This window comes from Prosopis cineraria, unplaced genomic scaffold, assembly GCF_029017545.1.
Source record: "Prosopis cineraria cultivar Desert tree isolate PC_DT_omini unplaced genomic scaffold, ASM2901754v1 PC1, whole genome shotgun sequence".
NCBI lineage: Eukaryota > Viridiplantae > Streptophyta > Magnoliopsida > Fabales > Fabaceae > Prosopis > Prosopis cineraria.
Window position 1 is genome coordinate 38,153,655 of NW_026555332.1, and position 24,491 is coordinate 38,178,145.

At 30.7% G+C, this 24,491-nt stretch overlaps 1 protein-coding gene across 2 annotated transcripts; it reads right to left on the reverse strand.

Annotated features, from left to right (window-relative positions):
- Window positions 1–4,788: 4,788 nt before the first annotated feature.
- Window positions 4,789–8,535, reverse strand: LOC129303878 (pentatricopeptide repeat-containing protein At2g01390). 2 transcript variants are annotated; one of them, XM_054943446.1, is made up of 3 exons: window positions 7,115–8,535; window positions 5,184–6,571; window positions 4,789–5,057 (listed from the first exon to the last, which is right to left on the reverse strand). In XM_054943446.1, exons 1-2 carry the CDS (start codon window positions 7,875–7,877, stop codon window positions 5,568–5,570), a joined length of 1,767 nt encoding a protein of 588 aa, XP_054799421.1. In that variant the 5' UTR covers window positions 7,878–8,535; the 3' UTR covers window positions 4,789–5,057; window positions 5,184–5,567. The 2 variants fall into 2 exon arrangements, with proteins under 2 accessions (XP_054799421.1, XP_054799411.1); XM_054943436.1 differs by having other exon boundaries at window positions 5,142–6,571.
- Window positions 8,536–24,491: the final 15,956 nt, after the last annotated feature.

A 24,491-nucleotide genomic window follows, 5' to 3' on the forward strand; every position in this document is an offset into this window, starting at 1 on the left:
GAGTTACTCTTTCTTTCCTAACTCAACAATGATAACATTCAGATTAATTAATGACACCAAATATCAAAAAGTTATATTATGAGAAAGCGGGAGGGAGATAGGAAAAAGAAAAATTAAAATTTCTGTAAGCAAACGAAATAATTCCCATAAACTTCGGTTTCGGTGGTCATGACCGCAATGAATTTTGGACGAACGATCGAGATTTGATGTTTTACATTTATAATTTTTAGTCAATAATTTTTATTTTGAATTCTGTATTAAAATATATAAAAAAATTAAATTATTCAAATTAAATCTGGACAGTTTAAATTTCAATGCTTGTCACCTTTTTTTATTGCTCAGTGTTAATTCTTTCAAATTTTGCCACTTAAAACTACTTTTATTTATAAATCATATCATCTAACTTCTCATTGTTTCTTCATTACATATGTTATTATTTTAATTATTACATCATATTAAGGAAGTAACAAATCTAAAAGTTGATAAATGGAGGGCCAAACTGCAAAAAAAAAAAAACCAAAAACAAAAACAAAGGGTGATGAAGCCAAAATTCATTTTATAAAGAAAAAATTAACTCAATAGCCTCAAAAAATATAACTTTTGTAAATTATTTTTAATATTTTAAAATATAGCTCATTCATAAAGTCAATTAGATGTATTTCTATTTTTTTATCCTTAAAGTAAATTTATCATTAAAATAAAATATATTTAATTTAACTAATTTTTAATTGATTGGATCTTTTATTTTTATCATAAAAAATCATATTGTGCATGCTCCCTTTCTAATTTATCATCTTTAAATATTTTCTTCATTAGATTTTTTGATTTGATTTTCCTAAATCATTGTATTCATCTCTCTTACAGTACTTTTTTTCATTAGAATTTTTGATCTGATTTACCTAAATCACCGTCTTCATCGCAAAGCTTTTCCTCTCTCTTTTTCTCTATTTTTTCTAGATATTACAAAGAGGACATTAGATATTGAAGGCAAAACTCCATTACTGATGTACAATACTACGTTATTAATATACGACTATACATCAATGATAAACAAATTGATAAATTTTTGCTGATATAACTTATATATTAGTGATATATAATAGTATATCACTGATATACTATCGTAAATCAACATAACCAGATAATCGACATAAACTTGTTTATAATTGATATACAGTCGTATATTAATGATATATTATCGTAAATCAATAATACGAAAAATATATAATCATTTGCTCAAAACAGATCAAACATAGTCCACAAAAAATTTCAGACTCTTAACTTATCACAGAGAATCAAATACTTGAATTAATAAAATAAAAAATCATGAATCTATTACTCTGTTTCCCTACCGGTGTACTCCATTCCATCGAGTACCATCAATGTATCTCACCTCACATTTATATCTCGCTGTCATAATTGTGGCTCACTTACACCACTCTGCTATCTCGCGTTTGTCTCTTTTGTGTCAAGTTTCGTCTTCTCTCTCACATTTGTCTCTCTTGTTCTAGAAAATTCTTGCATTTTAAATCTCCTAGTATTTGAAAAAAAAACAAATATTAAAAAGGACAGTTTTGTAAATTAATTATAATCTAAATATTAAAAAAGTCATTTTTAAAATTTAAGAAACAATGAGCTATTTCTTTTACTTGGTTTTATAATATGTGCTATCTATATAAAAGTCCCTATTATAAATTTTTTAAAAATAAAAACTAATTTTATCCAACAAGTCATTGAAATGGGAAAGCCCCCTCCTTGCCCTCCATAGATTCCTCCCTATATTAAGGTGATACAATTATTAGGTATTATATTATTTATTATCTCTGCATTTAGTACCAACATTAAAAAATTATAATCAACAAGGTTTAGTTTATTATAAAAGTTAACAAAGTTAAAGAAGAATATAATAAAAAATTATTTATATTATATCTTTTAGGGGTGAAATACAATTTCAATTGCCATTAAACACAGCGTTGGTTGTAATAGGAAACAAATGATTCTTACAAGAAAAAACAAACCCTAAAAATTTCAGGTGCTAAAATGCAAGAAGTAATTCAAGAATAAGTTAAAAATACGTTATTATTAAGAAGAAATATACAATTTTAATTAATTAAAATGTGTGAAATTCAAGATGGATTGATGGTAAGGGTTTTGAGAGTTGAGAGTTGCTTACCTTGATAAATTCAGTCAAAGCCCCTAAGTTCAAAAGAACAAGAAAAAGAAAAAAATAAAAGGAAAAAAATGTATTCAACTACTTTAATCACATGTCATGTATATTGTTTAGACTGAGAAATATTTTATGGAATTTATTTCATAAAATATGTGATGCAATAAAAGGCCATGTTCATATTATATGTTTTTTTCAAGCAAGCTTATCAGCATATCTATAAAAAGACAAATTTTATTAAATAAACGGAAATGATTGCAATAAACAAAAAGTTCAAGAAGAATAGTTGAGCTATCCTCTAAGACCCATCAAAGTAAAAACAATACGGAAAAACTAACAACAATAAAACAAAACAATATTGGCGACGACAAGAGCGACAACACCCAAAAAATATCAGCATGTTTATTTTTTTTTTTTTTTAAGGATATAAACATATGTAACCAACTAATCTCGTAGAGTTGGCCCTCTAATTTCTTTTACCAAATTAGTCAACTACTGATTCTTGATATGGCAAGAGAATGCCCATTAAATCGTCACATATATTATTTCAATAGGAAGCTAGTTAACTAATTGGCATCTATTAAAGAAATTTACAAATTGTAAAAAATGTGCATTAGTTTTCTAAGATACCCCTCATTTAATTTTTGCATCAAAATATTATTAATATTACTTATACATCATACAAGGATCTAACTGTGGGAATAGCTTGAGAAAATAGAGATTGAGAACTTACATTTAAAATCCACACAAATCCTCCACCTGTCTTTTAGATAATAATTTTTCTATAAACTTGTAACTAATAGATATTCAGTTCCACATTAGTTTTACCAAATGAACAACCCTCATTGAACAAATAGAGTAGGAGGCACGAGTATTATGAAGGATGATAGTTAATGTATATTTGTATACAAAAAAAAAGTTTTTTTAGAAAAGAAATAAAAAATGTACTTAAAAAAAGAAAGATGCATTTATCATTTCTTTTTTTAAAATATTTTTTACCGATTATTGAAAAAAAAAACACTTCTATACCAGCCAAAAATTGAATTAGTACAATTAGCGTGCTTTCATTAATGCACGTTCAAGTCCAACATGAAAATACTTCTCTTTAAAAAACATCTCAGGTTTCATTGCAGATAGACATGTAAGCAGACAAAAGCCCAAATGTCCCAACATCGGCTAGTACTTCTTTATTCAGCCCACTAAAGGTAGTTATGTCTTATGTGAGCTAGCCCCCATTTTTTTTAATAACAAATTGACAAGAAAAAATCAGAATGAAAACTTTAAAAATTTGTCATACTGAAAAAATAATTTCACAATCTAAGGGATTTCCTTCGTCTCCTTCATTATTTATAATATTTGAATCTCGTTTTGGTGAAAATATACAAGATTAATGAGAAATGAAATTAATTTTGAAAATTTTACAACTCAATTAACTTTTTTTTCCTGAATAAATAGGTCAACTCACCAAACAAGATCCATATTCCTCGCTCTACATTTGATTATCTATCAATAAAAATAAAATGTAACTGACCGCATGTTCGGACGTGAATAACGTAAGGGAAGAAAAAGCCTTTCATTAAAACCAATCTTTCACTGCCTTTCAACTGAATAGAAATTCTTGGCCCGAAAAAAAAAAACTTTCAAAAAACGTAAATATTGCATTTATGTGGAGTTTTTAAAGTTGAATAGATCATTGAAATAATAAAGATATTGATACAAAGCGTATTAATTCAAAGTTGATTTTTAATTTTATGACCACGCATTTAACCATGGTGCCTTCCTTTCTCTTCCTTTTCATTCCCTTTTTTTCATTGCCAGAGAAACATAATAGAAAATTTAACTCTACCATTGGACTGAGGATTGAATTGGTCAAAATCCATCCATCCATCCATGATCCATTGATCCCCCCCCCCCCCCCCCAAAAAACACATTCATTTTTTCCTTTGCCGTACAACTTTGGTGCGCGCGCGTGGGGAGCTCGCAACCAGTTCGGGACAAATTTCACTAGTTCTTGAGAACCAATCAATCTGATCTAACTCAATAAGACCTTTTTTTAAAATATATATATATATATATAATAAAATCCCTTTAAATTATGTAAATAACATTTTAATTCTTAAAAATAATATAATTTTCCTAAAGTTTCAAAAAACTTTTATCATTAAAAAATTAATATAAATAATCACATTACCCTTAATTCAAACTTGCAAATTGCTGATAAATTCTTACAATTTAAAAAAAAAATTGTGAACCTTAAAACAAAGCTTATAAATGACAATTAATATTTACAACAATTGAAGAATATCGAATGTGAACTTGCAAATGTTATTGAATTCTTATGATTTTAAGAAGAAAATTTGTGAATTTTAAAACAAAACTTGTAAATAGTAATTAACATTTAAATTAAGGACAATTTGATCATTTATATTAGTTATTTAATGATAAAAAAGCCTTTAAAGACTTCAGGAGAATTATAACATTTTCAGAGGTTAAAATATCATTTATATAATTCAAAGGAATTTTATGTCATTTTTCCTTTTTTTAATTAATGCTTCAAAATCCTTTTTTTTTTTTTGGATCATGCTTTTAAAATCCTTTTGGGTTATATCAACACTAGAAAATGGCAAAGAAATGAAGTGAAAATAAATTCTTCAGCAATAATGAGGCCATTGCGTAACACATCCTCAACCCAGCAGAAACAAGAATATCCTTGCCTTTCTTGCAATTTCTGCATTTAGGAGCGCTACTTAAATGGGAACTGAAGTATCTCACCTTTATGTATCATTTTACAAGGTCTCCAGCAACCAGTAGTCATTTCATGCAGCTTCTCCGCCTTATGATTATCATTTTGCCGGCAAAAGGTAATAATTGCTTTGAAGTATCTGCAGAACTGCAAAACTTTTTTTTGTTAAATTAAATAAGAGTACAAGACCCAAAAAACAAAATAATAGCTTCTGTTGAAGATGATTCTTACATTGAAGAAGCCCCAAAAACAAAATGCATCAGAATTTATCACCTGTTTTAAATATCAATTTGGGGCATTCTTCAGGATGCATACAGCTGCCACACCACATCTTGCCTTTGAAAGGGTCATCAAAGCTATGAGCATGTCCCACAGACCATAATTCTCATTGATTTATGCAAAAAATAGTTGATTTCTGGAAGACAATGCTCAAGTTCATCATTTCTGTTCCAATTTCCAGGCTCTTGCTGCTAAATGTTGCAGAGACATACATATGACAATTATGCCTTGATGTCATCTATAAAATAATTCGATAGATCAAACTATTCATTTTCCTTGAAAGGAGAGCAGCATCTGCCATGCAGCCAGACTGGCATATTTCCACTAGCCAGCAGCTATATCTCTCAGCTGGTCATCACATTGAGAACCTTTGGTGTATCAACATACATCCCCAGCAAACAAAAGGTCACATATCTTTTCCTTTAAACAAACACTTCCTTGAGAATTCCATTTAGTAAGGAGGCTCTTCCTTTCCTTCCTAAAGAAATCTGCTTCAGAAGATCTACCCTTTCTTTCCAAACCTGCAAGTAGCACATTATAAGTGCCTAACGTGGGAGAAGCTCCTTCTTCACGCATGATCCTATAGATCCCAAGAGCCTTATTAACTCTTCCAGCAGAGAAGTAAGCACTAATTAAGGCAGTGTAGGTGGCAGTACACTTATGGTTATCAGGTAATATGCTGAAGATCTTTGCAGCAAATGTGGGCTGCCTAGCACGACCAAGCCTATAAATTATAAGAGAAGCTAAATAGATTCCAAGAGAATGCCCAGCTTTAGACATTTCCTCCACAACTTCCAGGATCCTCGAAAACAGATTCGATCTGATCATCAAGCCTATCAAGGCAAGATATTTAGTTCTTTCCATACTTATACCCATTTTCACACCGTATTCAAAAGCCAATAAAGCCCCATCAGGCCTGCACTGACTACAATTAACATCAACGATAGTTGATAAAACCTCGTGATTTAACAGTATTTTCTTATCTGTTGTCCCTAAAAGTAAATGGTCAACAGCAATCATATTTCCCTTTCCCAATAAATCAAACAAAAGCCTTTCATCGATATCAAAAGAAGCATCTACAGCAACTTTTGTGCAGTCATTTGCTTCCTTTATGGAGTTATAGTCAACAAAAAAGTGAGGATGAACTTGCCTGAGAAGGGCGTCACTCTCACCAGCAAGTTTCAAAGCCTCTAATGCTCCCATAAAAACAGGGTGACGAAGAACAAGACAGTTTTCCTTCATATACTGAAGAATTCGGTTTATGGCTGCAGTCCCACCAACTTTAGAACACTTCTCAATCAATATATTGCATGCAGCTTTATCAGGTTGCACCCCTGCCTCTTGCATCTGCTCAAAAATCTCAAGGGCTTCTTCACATTTTTCTGAAACACAGAAAAATAAAAATAATTGTCCTCACTACAACCATCACAGTTAACGAAAGATGGGGGGAACTGAATAGCCAATAAGTCTCAGGAATTAGAGGTCTCCAAGTTTCTTCGCGCAAAAAATGGCAACATAGAAGCAACCAAGATCTGTTGGACTATTAAACTCCAAACATTGTAAATGACCTAGCATAGTAAATATATTATAAGTTTTTCAGTCACTGATTCAGCTTTTTCTACAACCAAACTACTCTCCTAATCAAATTCTAAAGGAAAACATCTTGATTCATAGCCAGTACGGATGTGATTCAAGTTCATTCGAGGATGAAAATAATGGTAACCAAAGGTTAAGGCAGCCAATAAGAACCTATAGCAAACCTTAACGGCAATCAACCCATGCCAATTATTTGAAACCTTAACTCCAAGAAAGATACACCTGACTCTACCAAACTAATCAAAATTTCTAATTAGCGGGGAATAACACTGAATGCCCACTCATGCAGATCATATAACAAAAAGCTAGAAGGCAGCAGGCACACTAACCAGAATTAATGAGATGCTCCATCAAGATTGTGTAAGTGAAACAATTTGGACTACATTCAGACTGAAGCATCTCCTTGAAGACATCAGAAGCCTCCTTTACTCTGTCATGATTGAAGAGAATCTTCATGTATGCAGTATAAGAAACAACAGTAGGGCTACGCCTCTGAGAGTTCATTTCTTCCCAAACTTTTATTGCCTCGTCGATATTTCCTGAGTTCGACAGCCAATGCATAAGCGAAGTGTAAGTAACAGAATCAATCTTTATCCCCTTCTCTTGCATCTGCTGAAAAATATATTTCATGGATGAAATTCTCCCAGCTTCTCCGAAAATATCCAACATGGTTGTATAAGTATACTGGTCATGCTTGAACCCTCTTAGCCGAGAAGCCCAATTGAAAAACAACCAAGCTTTCTCCATAGGTGGGTGGGTTTTCAGGACTTGATTGACTGCGAAAGAATCCCATCTTATGGGAAGCTTTTCGAGCTCTTCTCGAGCAGAATCCCAAGTCGAATACTTAAGAATTCTGTGTATTTTCCAAATGATATCCCTTGTATACACTCTCACACCAGTAACGTCCTTCTTAACTAGTTTCATGGGGTTGAAATTTTTCCTGGCAAATGGATTAAAGGGTCTGTTGTGTCTGTGCTGATGAAGGGAATGCATACCTTTGACGAAACGCTTACCATAGGGAATGGGCAGAACAATGCCAAGGGTAGATGGAGAAGGAATGAAATTTTTGAGGAATCCATATTTTCTGCACATCGATGACAATTGAAGTCTTTAGGACTAGGCAACATGAGGAAACAACGACTTTTTCAAGCAGAATCACAAGGCAGAGAAACGAGAAACTGGGAGCTTATCAGTGAAAAGCGGAGTCGGCTTCTCTCTGTCCTTCTCTCCACTGATTTAAACACACCGTTTCGTTTCTTGAAACAAAATCTAAACCATTCCATCAGGCAAATCAATATGAGCCCTTGATTGAAAAATTCTCAGTTTCTCATTTTTTTCTCCCTCCAGCAGCGCTATTCAGGTTGAATTTTACGAAAGTCAGGCAATGGCGGACACAAGGAGCACAGTGGTGAGAATGAACAGAGGTCTGTACTTCACGAGGAAGAGACTCGGAGAGAAGGGGCTATGGCAAGGAGGAGGGAACTCAAGCTATGGTCAACTTCAAAGGAAGAAGATAGAGACACCCATGGCGGCGGAGAAGCAGGAAGGAGGCGAGCAGCCATGGTGAAGAAGAAGCACAGCTGAGGAAAGAGAACGGTGACCAGGATGAGCACGGTACAGAAGCAGGGAGATCGACAGTGGAGATGATGAAAAGACGAGGAGCGGCGGATGGAGGGAGGAGCACGGCGGCCGAGACACAGAGTATGGCGGATGGAGGAAATGACCGACGAGGTGACCCTGCCGAGCCCTAAACGCGAGTGATGTGTGCGTGGGTGTTTTTTAATTTTTGTAAAAAAAAAACCAAAAATTATTAAAAATACTTCACCATCAAATTAATTGCTGAAAATAAGTTAGGAAAGATTTAGGACATATTTAAAAATTTATTTTAAAAATAATTTTTATTTTTTAAAATAAGAGAATAAAAAAATTTATTTGATAACGTATTTTTAAAAAATATTTTAAAAAATAAAAAAAATATTATTTTGAAAAATAAAAAAAAAAAATAATTTTTAAGTGTTTTTTAATTATTGTTCTAAAAAATAAAAAAATGAAAAAAAATTTATTTTTATTATTTTTTATTTTTAGAACATATTCTACAAAACACCAGTTCTCAAAACAATAAAATAAAAACAATTTCAAACAAACTCCATAGTATTAGCTAGCAATAATTGCAAAGAATTAAATAATAAATATGTCTTTATTGGTGAAAGAAAGAAACATTGAACAAGGTCCCTTACCATCAATATTTCACACAAGCTTTCACTATCAATGTGATGTGTTACGAGATCCTTCATATTGACACTTAATACAAAGTTCTTCAGTATTAATATATCAATTTGAAATACTAAAAGTAAGGGTTTTCAATCATATACAACAATTCTTCTACTATATGTATTTAAACTTTAATTATGTATAAAAAAAACTTTTATTTATTCAAATAACATTTTTTGATATTCAAAAATTGTTTAACTTAGATAGATACCATATGTTATTATTCAAATATCACAAATGCATATTTGAAAAAAAAATTCATGAAAACACCAAATGATATTATGAAAATGTAAATGATTATTTTGAAAACATATATGGATATTCTAAATACTAAAAGTAGGGGCTTTTAATCATATATAGTGATTCTTCCACTGTATGCATTTGAATTTTAATTATATGTAAGAAAACTTTTATTTGTTTCAATAACATATTTTGATATTATAAAAATTCTTAACTTACATGGATGCCATATGTTGTTATTCGAATATCACAAATGCATATTCTTAAAAAAAAAAATCTTTTTTCATAAAAACATCAAAAAAATATTTAAAAATGTAAATGATTATTCTGAAAACACAAATAGATATTCTAAAAATGTAAATAGATATTTTGAAATGCAAATGATTATTCGAAAAATGCATATGAATATTTTGAATACTAGAAGTAGGTCTTTAATAATATGAAGCTATTCTTTCACTATATACATTTGAAGACCAATTTTATCCAAGAAAACTATCATTTATCCAAATAAAAACTTTTGATATTCTGAAAATTTTTAACTTAAAAAAATTCTAAAATACTAAAAGTAGGGGTATTCAGTCATCAGGACTATTCTTCCACTTTATGCATTCAAACTTTGATTATATACAAGAAAACTTTCATTTATTCAAATAACAACTTTTGATATTCTAAAAGTTCTGTACTTAAAAGTATTTTAGAATACTAGATACAAAAATCTTCAGTCATATGCAATGATTCTTTTATTATATATATTTAAATTTTAATTATATGCAAAAAAACTTTCATTTATTTGAATAAAAGCTATTAGTATTGTAAAAATTATAAACTTAGAAGTATTTTGAAATACTAGAAGCAGAGATCTTCCATTACATATAGGGATTCTTTCATTATATGCATTTAAACTTCAATTACATGCAATAAAACTTTCATTTATTCGAATAATAAATTTTAATATTTAAAAAATTTTTAACTTAAAAGCATTCTAAAATAGTAGAAGCGATGATCTTTAGTAATATATGTGATTCTTTCAGTATATGCATTTAAATTTAATTATATATAAAAAATTTTATTTATTTGAATAACATCTTTTGATACTCTAAAATTTCTTAACTTAAATGGATGGCATATATTGTTATTCAAATATCAAAAATGCATATTTTTAAAATCTTCCCTTTTTCATGAAAACACGAAAAGATATTTTAAAAATACAAATGATTATTCTAAAAATTTACTTATTTTTATAAAAATACCTATTGATATTTTAAAAATGCATATGAATATTATAAAAATGTAAATGGTTATTTTAAAAAAAATTCATTTTTCATAAAAATACCTATGAATATTCTAACAAACATACATCCTTAAAAGATTAAGCATGAGAAAATATTGGAGAGGAATCCAAAATATAAATTAATGAATAAGTTTATTAACAATAAATTAATACAATCTTTTACATCTCATATGCATTTTGTGGCAATTACAATTTATTAATACCAACTCTTATAACATTAAAGCAAGGCAAAAATTACCATCTAATACAAACAATTACATCTCATAGATGATTTTTGATATACAATTCATCCCTATAAGTTATTGCAATTAGAAAGCAATAAATTATATCTTATAAAAATTCTCTTTTGTAACTTGCTTTTGTCAAAAAGGTTCATGTTCAATTACATCTCTTTTTCATCCTTGCCCAACAATTATATCTATTTCTTCAAATGATCCATCTTCTTTATCAAGAAGAGGCTAGCTTCATTATTCTTCCCCAACACAACTAAGTTCAATCTTGATACAAAGTAATATTTGGTGAATAAAGAACTCATACCAATACAAATAAAGCAAAAAATTTAATATTAATTCATATGATTCATTTATAGTTAGATGCAATATGTTACAATAAACAAGTAAACCTGTAACTTAATTGTAATGTCTCTTTCTCTCTCTGAATCAAGCAGGTTGACCATATACTTATGCGCATCCTATTACCTTGTGAAATATTCTCACCCTACTAATCATAATTAACCAAGATAACTCCTGGTAATCCAAGACTTAACTCGAAAGGATGATTGCCAAGGTTTAATTTAAAAATAAGGGATCCTAAGTTTTCTCAATAAATAAGTTTATATTAATCAAAATCTTTCATATCCAATTAAAAATAAGTTATGGAAGTATGGGATACCTCAGAGGAATAAAAGAATTCAAAAATGGTTGAAAAACAAAACATGTGCTGTGATACAGGGCAATACGCTGCAGCTCGTGCACACTGCGCCACGGTGTGTTACTCTCTGTGCCACGTGCCATGGCTCAGGTGCCATGTACCGCGAGGTGTTGCATGAAATTTCTACTAATCTTGCTGTCATTTGACAGTAGAATCGGGAAACTTTTGACTCGCCCCGATTCTCCGTCCAACGTCGAATAATGTGATCTATGTGTCTACAAAAAGTTCTTTACAAAAACTAGCTAATGGCATAGGTTTTACTTCCAAAACAAGTCACTCTAGGAAGTTGGACACCCAAACACATTTTAACTACTTTTTTAACATTTTTACACAAAATGGGTCTCCAAAACCTTCAACAAGTACCAAACACTTTTCGAATACCTAGACCATGTCCAATAGACCTAGGACTACCAGTACAGCACGACACAAGTACTGAAACATCATTATAATAAAAATTCACTCCTCAACCTCATTTTATCAAAAATAGAAGGGGAACTAAATTGTCATTGCATCTTACCCAAATCATTCAAAACATGTTCAAATCATTATTTTTACACTTGCACTAGTATATTAGCCCTATAAACATATATATATATATATATATATCAACATACACAATGACTAAGGGCTCAAAATATAAATATGACATTTCCAACAACAAAATCATGCAAGTGTGATGGCATGCATCCTAGAATTAGCTATTCATATACTATTACACAATTAAATCTACTCTAAGGCATATAATAGGAATATGCTAATTCCTCGCCTCTTTAGCCTCTTCCCTCTCAACACCGAGCTAGCCTGTAAAATAGTAAATGAAAGGGGTGAGTCTAGCCACTCAATAACCAAGGATAAATCTACCCTATGCAATGATATATCAATTATAAACTAAATACATGCATAAAAAAATCAAATATGTAAAACATGCTGGCATATAACATAACTTGTCGATTATCATTAAATAATATCTTTAACTCTCATAGCTAGCTGCATTATCACTATATTCTCATATATGTGACATGACCCATACTCATGCAACTTGCCAACACTTAAAACGTGTGACATGTCATACATTTACTTAGACAATGATCAACCAACTTTATATCCTTCTTATTTCTTCAGACTGAAATTGTGGGCTATAACACTAATTAGAGCTCCGTTCATGTGACTGGACTATCCAAGTTCACCAATCGTGAGGTGTGACTCGGTTAAAGATTACAGGACTCACTCTCGGACCACAACTTCCCTCATTCTTGAATCCCTGAGGTGTCTCATACTCTAGGCTGTTCTTCTCATTGAACCGGTGGAGATAGCTAGGTTCTAGTCCCTCGACAAACTATGGGACAATCCCTCGATAAATAGTGGGACAAGGCTATGGCCCCAGTGCACCAAAGGGTAGCCTAAATACCATATGAATTTTCTCTACTCCCAATCCTTAGGCAAACTCCCGCTACTGATCATACCATAATCAATTACTCACTCGTTTTAACTTTTTTACTTCCATATACTCATTATTACAACAACCACATTGCGCTTACAATCATGCACTACCCAAGTATGTATTCTCATCATCTTCTCAACATTATTCTCATTGATTTCAAAATCCACTTCTCATTAACACACAAAGACCTCTACTCATCATCGCATTCATTTTTCAAAAACATAAGCATGCTCATAGTTAAAAATCCTCTTAACTTTGCATTTTGCATTTTGAGCCAAAATAGCATTATGGTTAATCAAATTTTCATACACTCATTGAAACTAATATATAGTTTTACATAAAAATCAAACTCATGCATATAACATTCACAATTCACATTCAATAATCAATTACAATCAATTAACATATAACTACCCAAAGTAGAGTTTCTCCTGGTTACCTCAAACCTTTAAGAGGTCAAAGGTTTACCCCTCAATTAACTTGCTTTCAATCTTGAATTTCCAATCCAATAGGTGACCAAGAGCTAAAGCTAAAATCAGCCATGTTGAATTCTATCAACATAACCAACGTAACATTTAAACCCCCAATCTCCACTTCTAAATTGCTCAGCATTCACTCTATAAGAGTTGGAGTCCATCCATTGAGTTTAATAATTACCTTTAGCTCCCAATAGCATTAATGAGTCATTAAATCTCCATTAATAGCATCACAAACTTTCAACCACCCATAATAAATGAGATTTTTAGATATTAATGGTGTCCAACAACCCAAGACATCAAAACTTATTTTACCTAGATTTAGATGCTCTAATGTACTTTCAAAATTTGAGTTAATAGATTCAGACCCATAACCTATGTGGACTGAAATTCCACTTTCACTATCAAACCCTAACCATAAACTCATAAATATGGAAGAAATGGAGAGATTAATGAGTGTGATGCTTACCTTAGGTGTTTGTAGCCTTCAAAATACTCCCAAAGTCTTCTCCAAATAAATCCTAGCAAAGCATTAGTACGTCTCTTCTTTCTCGCTTTTCTCTTCTTTCTATTTTTGTCTCATTTCGCGTCTGATAAACTGCAAAAAAATGGTCATGTGTCGCGGTGCATGGCATAGAGAGGTCCTTCTTCGCTCAGACTTCATGTCACGGCATATGGTACAACAACTTCAATTCTTCCTTTTCTTCTCCTTTTGATGACTGGGTGGCCCACCTCAATACCATACCCATAATTAGGGCTGACATACCATCAAATATAATTATTAGACCTTTCTGGCCACACACCACTTTAACTTACTTAATTACCCTAATTAGGTTTAATTGATCAGGGAATTAAAACTCGAGATGTTACACCTTATATTTCAGAAATTCCATGATAAAATCCTATTACATAAAACAAGCCACCCTCAACAAGAGAGTAAATGAAATTTTGCTTTATACCAAAATCTAATTAACAATTGCCTCAGCAAGTTATTCTCTCATATATGATCTTCAAAGCTTTTAAATTCTTCAAAAGGGCTCCTTTCAACATCTGAAGGGCAAAAGCCTAATCCTATCCAAAATTATTTTCATCCATCTTCGATCTCTCAATAATAATTCAAGTCCTCAATCTAGGCAATTTGAAAGCATGAAGCCAAAGCCAATGTGTATCCATTTTTTAATACAGTATCCCTGTTTTGATTGCTATGAGGTATGAGATCTCTTAATATTTGAAATCTGAAACAAGTGGCCAACATTCTTTAATCCACAATAGAAAAATGCAATAAAATTTGCTAGAGCAAAAAAATCCAAGATATACTTAGCCAAATTAACTACTTGCTGAAATGGGAAAAATTGTTATGATTAGAGAATCATTTGAGTATTATTTCTTAGGCAAGAATCAAGCACGACAAGAAGAGGCATATTTTCAAAATCACAGGGGCTATCTCTATCAATCTTGCCCATGCCAACACTCACAGACTTAGGCAACACTCTTGATGCATCCTATTGTTTTATGACCAAATCAATGTCCAATTTCTCCTTCAATGTCTTAACTGATGCTACTCTCACAATCTCTATAAAATCCTCTTTGATGGGTTGCTTCCTTGTGGATGTGTTGTAGCTTCTCGACAAGGCTTCTGAAGAATCAAAATGGGTCTTGATGTTAAAGATAGAGTATGAGGGGGATCCTTAAAGGTATAAAGTCAGGAGTTACAAGTGAATATTATGCCTCATCATCATTTGTCATTTCTGGAGATCACAATGTGTATGAGGGACCTTGTTTCAAGTCCTTATGAGCAAATAAAATTATAGTAAGGTTTTTTTTACAATTCTAAAAAAAATAGGGGTTAGTCATTTTAAAATTTTTTAATTTATATTTTTAAAAATTTAATTCTTTTTTAACAAACATGCTTAAAACTTGTCATGGCATCTCTCGGGGTTTTGCCATGGAAATCCTACAGGCAAAATTCACCATGATAATTGAGTCAGCTAGCTGATGCTATGCCAATTTGTCTTGTATTAACACTAATAAAAACTAGCAAATTTACAACTCATTTTTCACTTTATTATTTCAAAAAATTACCCTATTGCAATCCTCAATCACCTAAAAATACCACAAATCATCAATATATATTCATATAACACAAGAAAATGTTCAAGAATAGAAAACTCGCCATTTTACTTGACTTCTCCAATGCTTTGCCCATCTTCTTTAACAAATCTTTCTACCTAGAGAGAGACATAGCCTACAAAGCAACATGAACTTAAACAACCAAGATAGAAAACCAACAAAACCATAATCTTAAATACAAAATAACTTAGGTTGCCTCCCAAAAAGTACGAAGTTTATAATCTTTAGCCAAACTTTTCAAGTTATCAAAGTAGAATTTATTTGCAATTGTTGGGTATCATGTCACTTGAAAAACCTCCACAACAAAAGAATTCTTCTTGTATATTCTCTTTCTTTACTCCTTTGTGATTTATTCCATTTATCTCTTTAAACCCCTTGAATTTGGCGTCTTCTCCTATCTCCTTCATAATGATTTCTCCTTTATAAACATTCAATAATTTTAAATATTGATTATTGTGAATTAAATTGACTATTAACCTACAAGGAACCAAAACCCTACATGATTAAACTCATGAGAGTAATAGCTTTATAACTTGTTATTATTTTTTTTAAGTGATTATAAGGCTACCTCATTTATACCAAACAAAATTCTCTTTTCTCCATATGCTTATTGCATCATAGGAAAATGAAAAATAACTATTAACATACAAGGGAGCAAAATCCCTGCATGATTAAAGTCATGAGTGTAATAGCCTTATAACTTGTTATTGTTTTTTTTTAGTGATTACAAGGCTACCTCATTTATGCCAAACAAAATTTCCTTTCCTCCATATGCTTATTGCATCATAGGGAAATGAAAAATAACTATTAACCTACAGGGGATCAAAATCCCTACATGATTAAAGTCATGAAAGTAATAGCCTCTTAATTTGTTATTGTTTTTTTTTAAGTAATTACAAGGCTACCTCATTTATACCAAACAAAATTCTCTTTCCTCCATATGCTTATTGCATCATAGGGAAATGGAAAATAACTATTAACATACAAGGAAGAAAAATTCCTACATGATTAAAGTTATGAGTGTAATAGCCTTATAACTTGTTATTTTTTTTTTTTAGTGATTACAAGGCTACCTCATTTATGCCAAATAGAATTTCCTTTCCTCCATATGCTTATTGCATCATAGGGAAATGAAAAATAACTAATAACCTACAAGAGACCAAAATCCCTACATGATTAAAGTCATGAGAGTAATAGCCTTATAACTTATTATTTTTTTAGTGAGAAAAAAAATCAATGATACTTGGTTTTCAGACATTTATACACAAGAGTCAACTAATTCTTGTTAAATAAAGCTTAATTTATCATTTGGGCAAATGAAAAGTTTTCAATCTCCTCCAGGTGGTTATTGCACTATAGGGAGAAAGGATTAACAATTAGCCTATGAACAATCAAAACTAATACATGGCTAATATTTCACTTTCAAAATCAAAATATGTTATTTCACTTTCAACTTTGCTTTGTTTAAATGGTATTATTTTTTTCTTGTATTATTATTAAGAGTCAAACTTTTAGATGAGACTTTGCCAAAGTTTAGTTTAAATTATAATTTAACTTTTTCAAGAATACTTTTGGATCGTTTAACATTTAACAGGGACTCCGTCGAAATTTTTGTAAGCTTGTTAGCATGGAAAAGGCCAAAGAATACGCTTTTAGCTTAGTGCTTGAAAGAAGTTAAACCTCCCAACTTCAATTGTAAAGTAGTAATAATCCATAAACTCTATCACATTTTAGAAAGTTAAATTAAACAAATCTAGTGAAATAGATGCCAAATGAACAAATGCAAAATATGCATAAAACATATATGGTGGTTGAGGTAAATACAAGAAACAAACAAATTTTTTGAAAAAAATACAATTTCTAAACTTGTTGTGACCAAAAATGGTTTAGACATGACACATATCTAAACCGGTTTTAGTCATAACCTATTTAGATATATTCATATCTAAACCAGTTAAAACGTTCTAACAGGATTAAAAAATTATTTTTTAGGAAAAAAAAAAGTTGATATCATTTATGGAGCCCTTATCTAAATTAGTTACACAATCGATTTAAAATATGCATATTCTAAAATGGTTGTTTAACTAGTTTAGAAAGTAGTTACTGGTTTGTATAATCTTTTTGGTACTAGTATGTTTAGCCACTATTAATACTAACCCAAAAGGTATACACTAACAACAAGCATAACCACCCATATTCATACAACATATCATATTACTTATCATTACCCAACATCACACATTTACATGATTGACCTTTTTTCAAAAACATAAAAGGTCAATCAACCAAAATGCCTAAGCCAACAGTAAGGGCTATAAAGTGGCAAATGGTTAACAAGTTACAATCAATCCCTATGTTGGTAAAATATACATTCAATTACACTACAAAGTACTAGAGACTTTACAAACTACAGAGTTATAGTTTTTGGCCTCAAAAGCTCCCCCTTTTCCCTTCGCCTTATTATCTCCTAGGAAAGTGTTAACAAATGGGAGTTAGATTATACAATTTCAATAACCAAGCAATTTAATTAAAGCATATTAATGTGTGGCATTCACAATAAGCAAAGCCTAATTATCACATAAGGCAATTCACGTATTATCCTCAATGCATCACTAAGCAAGAATCTACATAATCAAATGCAATCACTTTATTTCTCACCTTATATCATTTGATTGAACCCATGAGCTACTACTCATATAAGACCAACTCATGTGATTGGACAAGTCTCGCTCTCTAATTGTAAAGGGTCACCTGATCATAGGTTTTTACACTCACTCTCAAACCATAAATTCCCCCTTCTAAAATTATAGGTTGTCATAATCACTTGATCCACACTATCCCTTGTAGGAACTAGTGATACTAAGCATCATGCCCAACTAATGCCATACCCATATATTAACGACAATACTAAGCAAATGTATTTAATAAATATGTCAACCAATATATGCAAACTCAATGGAAGCCACACTATGGATTTCTAACAATAACCTCTACTAACACTTAAGTGAACTCTTACTCATCTATGATCATGTAACTTCGATGTATAAATGCAAAGGCATACTCATTACCTCAATAATTCAATATTTCCATAATCCATGAACTTACATGCATTGCTCAACAAGTAAATCATCATATCTAATCCAAACTTACAATTTCATGGTCACAATAATCAATACATTGTCGATTCAAACTCGTCAAATCTGTAATTATGTAATGACAAATATTCCCACTAAGCATAACCTCAACACAAACAGATAAGTTTTACAACTAATTGTAATAGCCATTAAGGCAACATAGTCTTACTTATGTGGCCATCACTTATACCATATCATCAATAACAATATAGATTTATAATTACCAAATACAATTAAATACTAAAATTAAGTTCTCAGTTACCTCAACTCTTAGGTTTACTACTCCTAAGAGTGTAATTTAGATTTTCAAGAAAGATTTTCAACAACCCGACAAGCTCTAAGCAATCAATCTACAGATTAAGGTCAACAGACATCATTAATGACTAATTGTCATTAATTAACTATTGATCAAGATTAAATCCTAATACCCTCTCATTAAGCATAATTAAGCAAAACTAACCTTAACACTTACTTCCATTAGCTTATTTAACTTTTATTGAGTTTAATAAATACTGTTAGCTAATTTCATTGGCTTAAACTTGATTAGTCAATATTAGGGTTAATTTTAAACTTCTCATTAATGGCATTTAATGCTTCTAACTACCTAAAATAGAAGTAAGACACTTGAATAACTCTTATTAGACTTCACCGAAGTCATTAAAGTTGCTGAACTTAATCCTAGGTTTGAACATCAACTCCCCCAATCACCAAAACTAAAAAAGAGATGCATGGAGAGGTAGAAGAAGAGGAAAGGAGACTTATCCAATGATTTGAAAGCTTCAAACTACTTCCATAGACCTCCAACATGCAACCGTAGCAAAGCACCATTACCTTCTCTTGGCCTCTCAAAATCTCTTTTTCACTTGCATTTTCGTATAGCAAACTTAGGATTTAAAATCCCATTGTGTCTATTCCGATAGATGGCCCAAAATGGACAACACCATTTAAGCTCGATAATTTGAGCCTAAAATGACCCAATAGCCCCCTAAACCCTATTTTAAACCCATATAGATTCAATAGACTCAAATGGCTATCCAAACTTCCTAATTAACCTTCATTTATCTTAATTAACTAATTAAACCCCTTGATTAACTAATTTGTCACTTAGATTAAATTTTTGGTATGTTATAATAAATAATTGCAGCAACTTCAATAATATGATATTTCCTACAACAAAAACAAAATTAAACTTCTTTTTTACTAGAAAAGACAAAATTAAACTTCAATAGCATCAAATAACTGCCTCAACTTCAATAATATGTTAGTTTCTTAACTAATTTAAAAATTTAATGCTCATCAAATATCGAAAACGAAATCAAACAACTGACAAGATTTCTTAAAATCTTTTTTAGGCATTTTAAAATCTTTGCATTTGAAAGTCAATTATACTTGGCGGCACAAAGTTGAAATATTATTATAATTTAGAAATTATTAAAAGTGGGTTCACTGGGCCAAGCCTGCATAGGTCATAAATCTCGTGAATTGGAAAATGGGCTCGTTCAATGAGTTTATCTTGTTTTGGATGTTCAAAGTTCAAACACCCACCCCCCAAAAAATTGTTTTATGGTTCCATTAACTTAAACTATTTTATATTTATGTTATCAAAATATTTAAAAATTAAACTTATTAAATAATTTATTAAATCATAGGAAACTTGATTGCATTTAACTTAAAATGCTCATATATTTTTGATATCCTTGTATGGATTTTCGATTCCTCATTTAAAAAATTTCTAATTATTTCTACAGTATTTTTCTTTCCCAGTAAAAATTATAAGTTAATGAGGGATAACATTATATAAAAATAAATAATGCATCATTATAATCCTAAATGACATTTATTTTAAAATAAAATTAATTAAAAATTGAAATTTTATTTTAAATAACATGACGAAATGTAATATATTGGATATGGGATTTATACTCCCTCGTTGGATATCAGGCCCACTATTTTTTTTTTTTTGATAGATTATTCAATGTGGGTGAAATTAAAACGATGTGAGAAGTCCTATGTTAAATAAAGTTAGACTTAATAAATAATAGGAGTATATAAATACAATAAATGATCCAAAAATTTGAGTCTTGATATATTTTTTTTGTTACCCACAAGTGTTTTCTTATTAGAGGCAATTCTATTTTGGTACTATTGGGCATTAATTATAGACACATTTCCTAGCAATGATTCAAGCCTTTGTTTGTTACTTGTGAATGATTAGTTCCTTCTACTAGACCCAACCCCGATTAGTTAAGCCTTAAGATTTAGGATGTGGTGTCCTCATAAAATGACATATCATCAATATACATTAACAAAACTCATAGAATTAACCTGATTGGTCAAAAAAATCTTCATTCTAATTGGTTGATAGACTTTGATCTTCCGTAAATATTTTACCCTGATTGGTTGATTTCATTTACTTTCAATGTTCAATGTTTGATCATGCATTCTATTTTTTTTCAATTTCAAATTTCAAATTCAAATTGTAAATCACCACTTGGGATGAGAGCATTAACTAATTATGCTTTCTCCATTTATGGGCTTGTCTATCATGCTTCCCCATGGATGTTTTCTCTATGTAGTGACGTTTAGAGCCCTTTTTTCAATGTTTCTATTCTTGAGTTCCAGTACACATGGAGAGTGAGGAAGTGTTTCTATTCTCAAACGCTCCTGTTTGAATTCAAGCTACTCAGGCATTGAAGTGTCGAAATGTATATCAACTATTTTCGAAACCCATTGACCACGAATAGGGGACGAAGATTTTGTTCGTGGATGTAGCCACTCTTCTAAATGGTGAGATTACACTATCGCCTCTTTTTTTTCTTGGAATTTACTCCTCAATATTCAAGTAGTTCTTTTCCTATCAATGTGATGCATTCTTTCAAACTCTCACTCGTGCTTCTTTCATCATCAAACAATTTTTTGGATCTAAAGTCGAAGGATGTCAGTTTGTGTTTGTCCATTTTCTCTCAAATAGCAGGTTTTCCTCATTCATTCTTTCATTTCTTATTCCTAGAATTATTATTTTATTTTCCCTTGTAATTTCTAACCCTGAGATCCTTCTCTTCCCTCTCCTCTGTTTAAGGGAGTAATCCTTTGTCATTATCAAATAAATAGGTTTTTCTCATGGATTGTTCCTCCTATTTTTCCAATTACTTTATACCTTCTAAATTTTTTAATTTTGTGGTCTCTGTTCTGATCTTTCATACAAAGGTTTTTGAATTTCAAATGGACTCACATTAATTTGAATAAGCTATAATGACTTTCATTAATTGGCTTTTAATTTTGGTCTTCACAATTGTACTTTGATTTTTTTTGCGCTTTTCTATAGGTTGATTGGCTGAACCTATGGTTTATGTTAGATATTCGATAAGAAATTTTCTATTCAGAGAAGTTCTCTTCCTAGGATGTTGAGATTGATTCAAAAAAGTAGGATCATTATCCAAGTATATAGAAGCTTGGGCATTGATGGATCTTTAGAAGGATTTACAAGATGAAAAGGTAAAAGCTACATAATGCCAAGAGGACCTTGACATCTCATTACATAAATGCTTATGAATAGGTAATTTGAGTACTAACCAGTATGAAGGTTTATAATTTAAGGTTAGCTCACTTTACACACACACACACACTAAACTTTTATGCCCTCAAAAGGAGTTCTATTTGCCTCTTTTATGCCTAAAAAACTTAAACTGCTGCATCATAGTGGGCAAGGGCAAGGACAATAGTAGCCAATTAAGGCATTCAATCTTTTAATAAATTCAATTTTGGTATTTGATCTTCTAATAAATTCAATTTTGATATTCAATTTTTGGTAAATTACTTGCACAATGTGGTTCCTTTTGGCTCTCCATGTGTTTGAGAGAAGTACCCAATGTGGGTTTATTTCATAGTCAATCTATTATGTGCTCTTTGTTATTACAGATTTTTATTTTCTAGATGGAATCTGAACGTTTTACTCCCCTAAAACATCTTCAAGAATGAAAGCACAGTATTTGCAGACTTGGTACATCGAATAAGAAAGAATTGGAACCTTTGAGAGTACATAACATGTGCTACATATCTATGTGACAAGTTTTTGATATATCAATATAAATATAAATTTGAATTTTAAGACTAGTCTAACTGTTAAGTCTAATAATATGATTATTTTTTATTTATTATTATGCAAGGAAAATGTGTTGGCTTTATGGTAAAAATTGTAAAAGTAAATGGTTATTAAGTATAAAACATAATATACAATGGTTATTAAATATTGCAAAAAAAATTAAAGGAAACACTTTTTGTAATTGTTGCCTATTAAAAAAAAAGGGACAATTTTTAAATGTTATGAAAAAAGTTATCTTATAAGCAACAGTTTTAATGTTACCTATTTGAAAAATATAATTTAACAATTTAAAAGTGTTTCCTATTTTATGTTAGGTAACATTTTTCATTTATTGTCAAATATATATTGCTTAAAGCAATAGCCAATTGCAACACTTATAAAATGTTGCTTATTTACATATTAGACAACACTTCCAGAACTTTTGCAAAGTGAAGTATTACTAGAAGCAAAAAAAATGTTATAGTGCCTGTTTTGTAAATTGATTGGTGGGCTGTGATATTCTGGTTTTTTGGTTGTTAGCTTCGATGCAAGCTTGATTTATGGGTTTAAGCTAGATGGTTGGACAATAGCGTCCGCTTGAATGAGATTTCTAGATTCAAGCTTACCGGTCTTTTGCGATGACCTAAGTCTGGGGTGATTTATGGGTCTTTTGCAATATTATAAATAAATATATATATATTAAATAAAAATAATATCATAATTCCATGGATATACCAAATACATTTTTAAAATCCTATATCCATCTCCACTTTCATATCCAGATTCATTTCTACCAAAATCCCTTCCATTGTACCAAACAAGCCCTAGGGTACTTGTTTCCAACTACATTAAGACATATATATCTCTTATAGATTATTTAATCTATAACAAATTCTTGTTATTAATATTATTAACGTATTAAAATTTACATGTCTTGCTTTAATTGGATAAAAGTACATTAAGTGTATAAAACTAAATATATAAGTCCTGCCCTTTCAGTAAATGATCTTTCAACTATTTATTGGATTATTAGTATTCTTATTTTAATACTAGTTATTATTTATAAATATTTCTTTTTTACACACACATTAAACATATTATTTTTGTTCATATTCTTTTATTTTTCTCGCTTGAAGAGTGTGTTCGAAAAACTAAGTCAAAAGCAATGATCGCTGAAAGCTTTTTTTTTTTTTATTTTGAGATAGAGGCATCAACAACTTGAAATTACAAGTAAAATTGAATCCATGACTTTTCATTTAAAAAAAAAATTAGTGCCACTGAGTTATGAGACATTTCCGAGCTAAAAGCAATTTTAAAGGCAGTTGGGCAAACACAGACATAATAGTACTAGTTTTACCATTGGACAAGGTCCTGTGTTGATAGCAACGTATAATTCCCTCTGCCCTCCTATATTCTGCGACTCTCTTATCGTCTCCGTAAATGCCAAACATTTATTTTGATGATTTACACTTCTTTTTCAACCGTCGATATTGTTTTCTATGTTTAAACATCAAACATTCAAACTCATATTTGTTAAATTTTGATTTAAATTTAAGCGAGGAAAAAGAAGTAGAGGTAAAACATGAATCAATTTATTCACTTTACTTTTAAAACCAGGAATGAGTGATGACTGCTCTCGTTCTAACATTATAATCAACTTTGAATGGAGTAAAATTAGCAGATCTAATTTATAATTAACCATATTTTCTTAT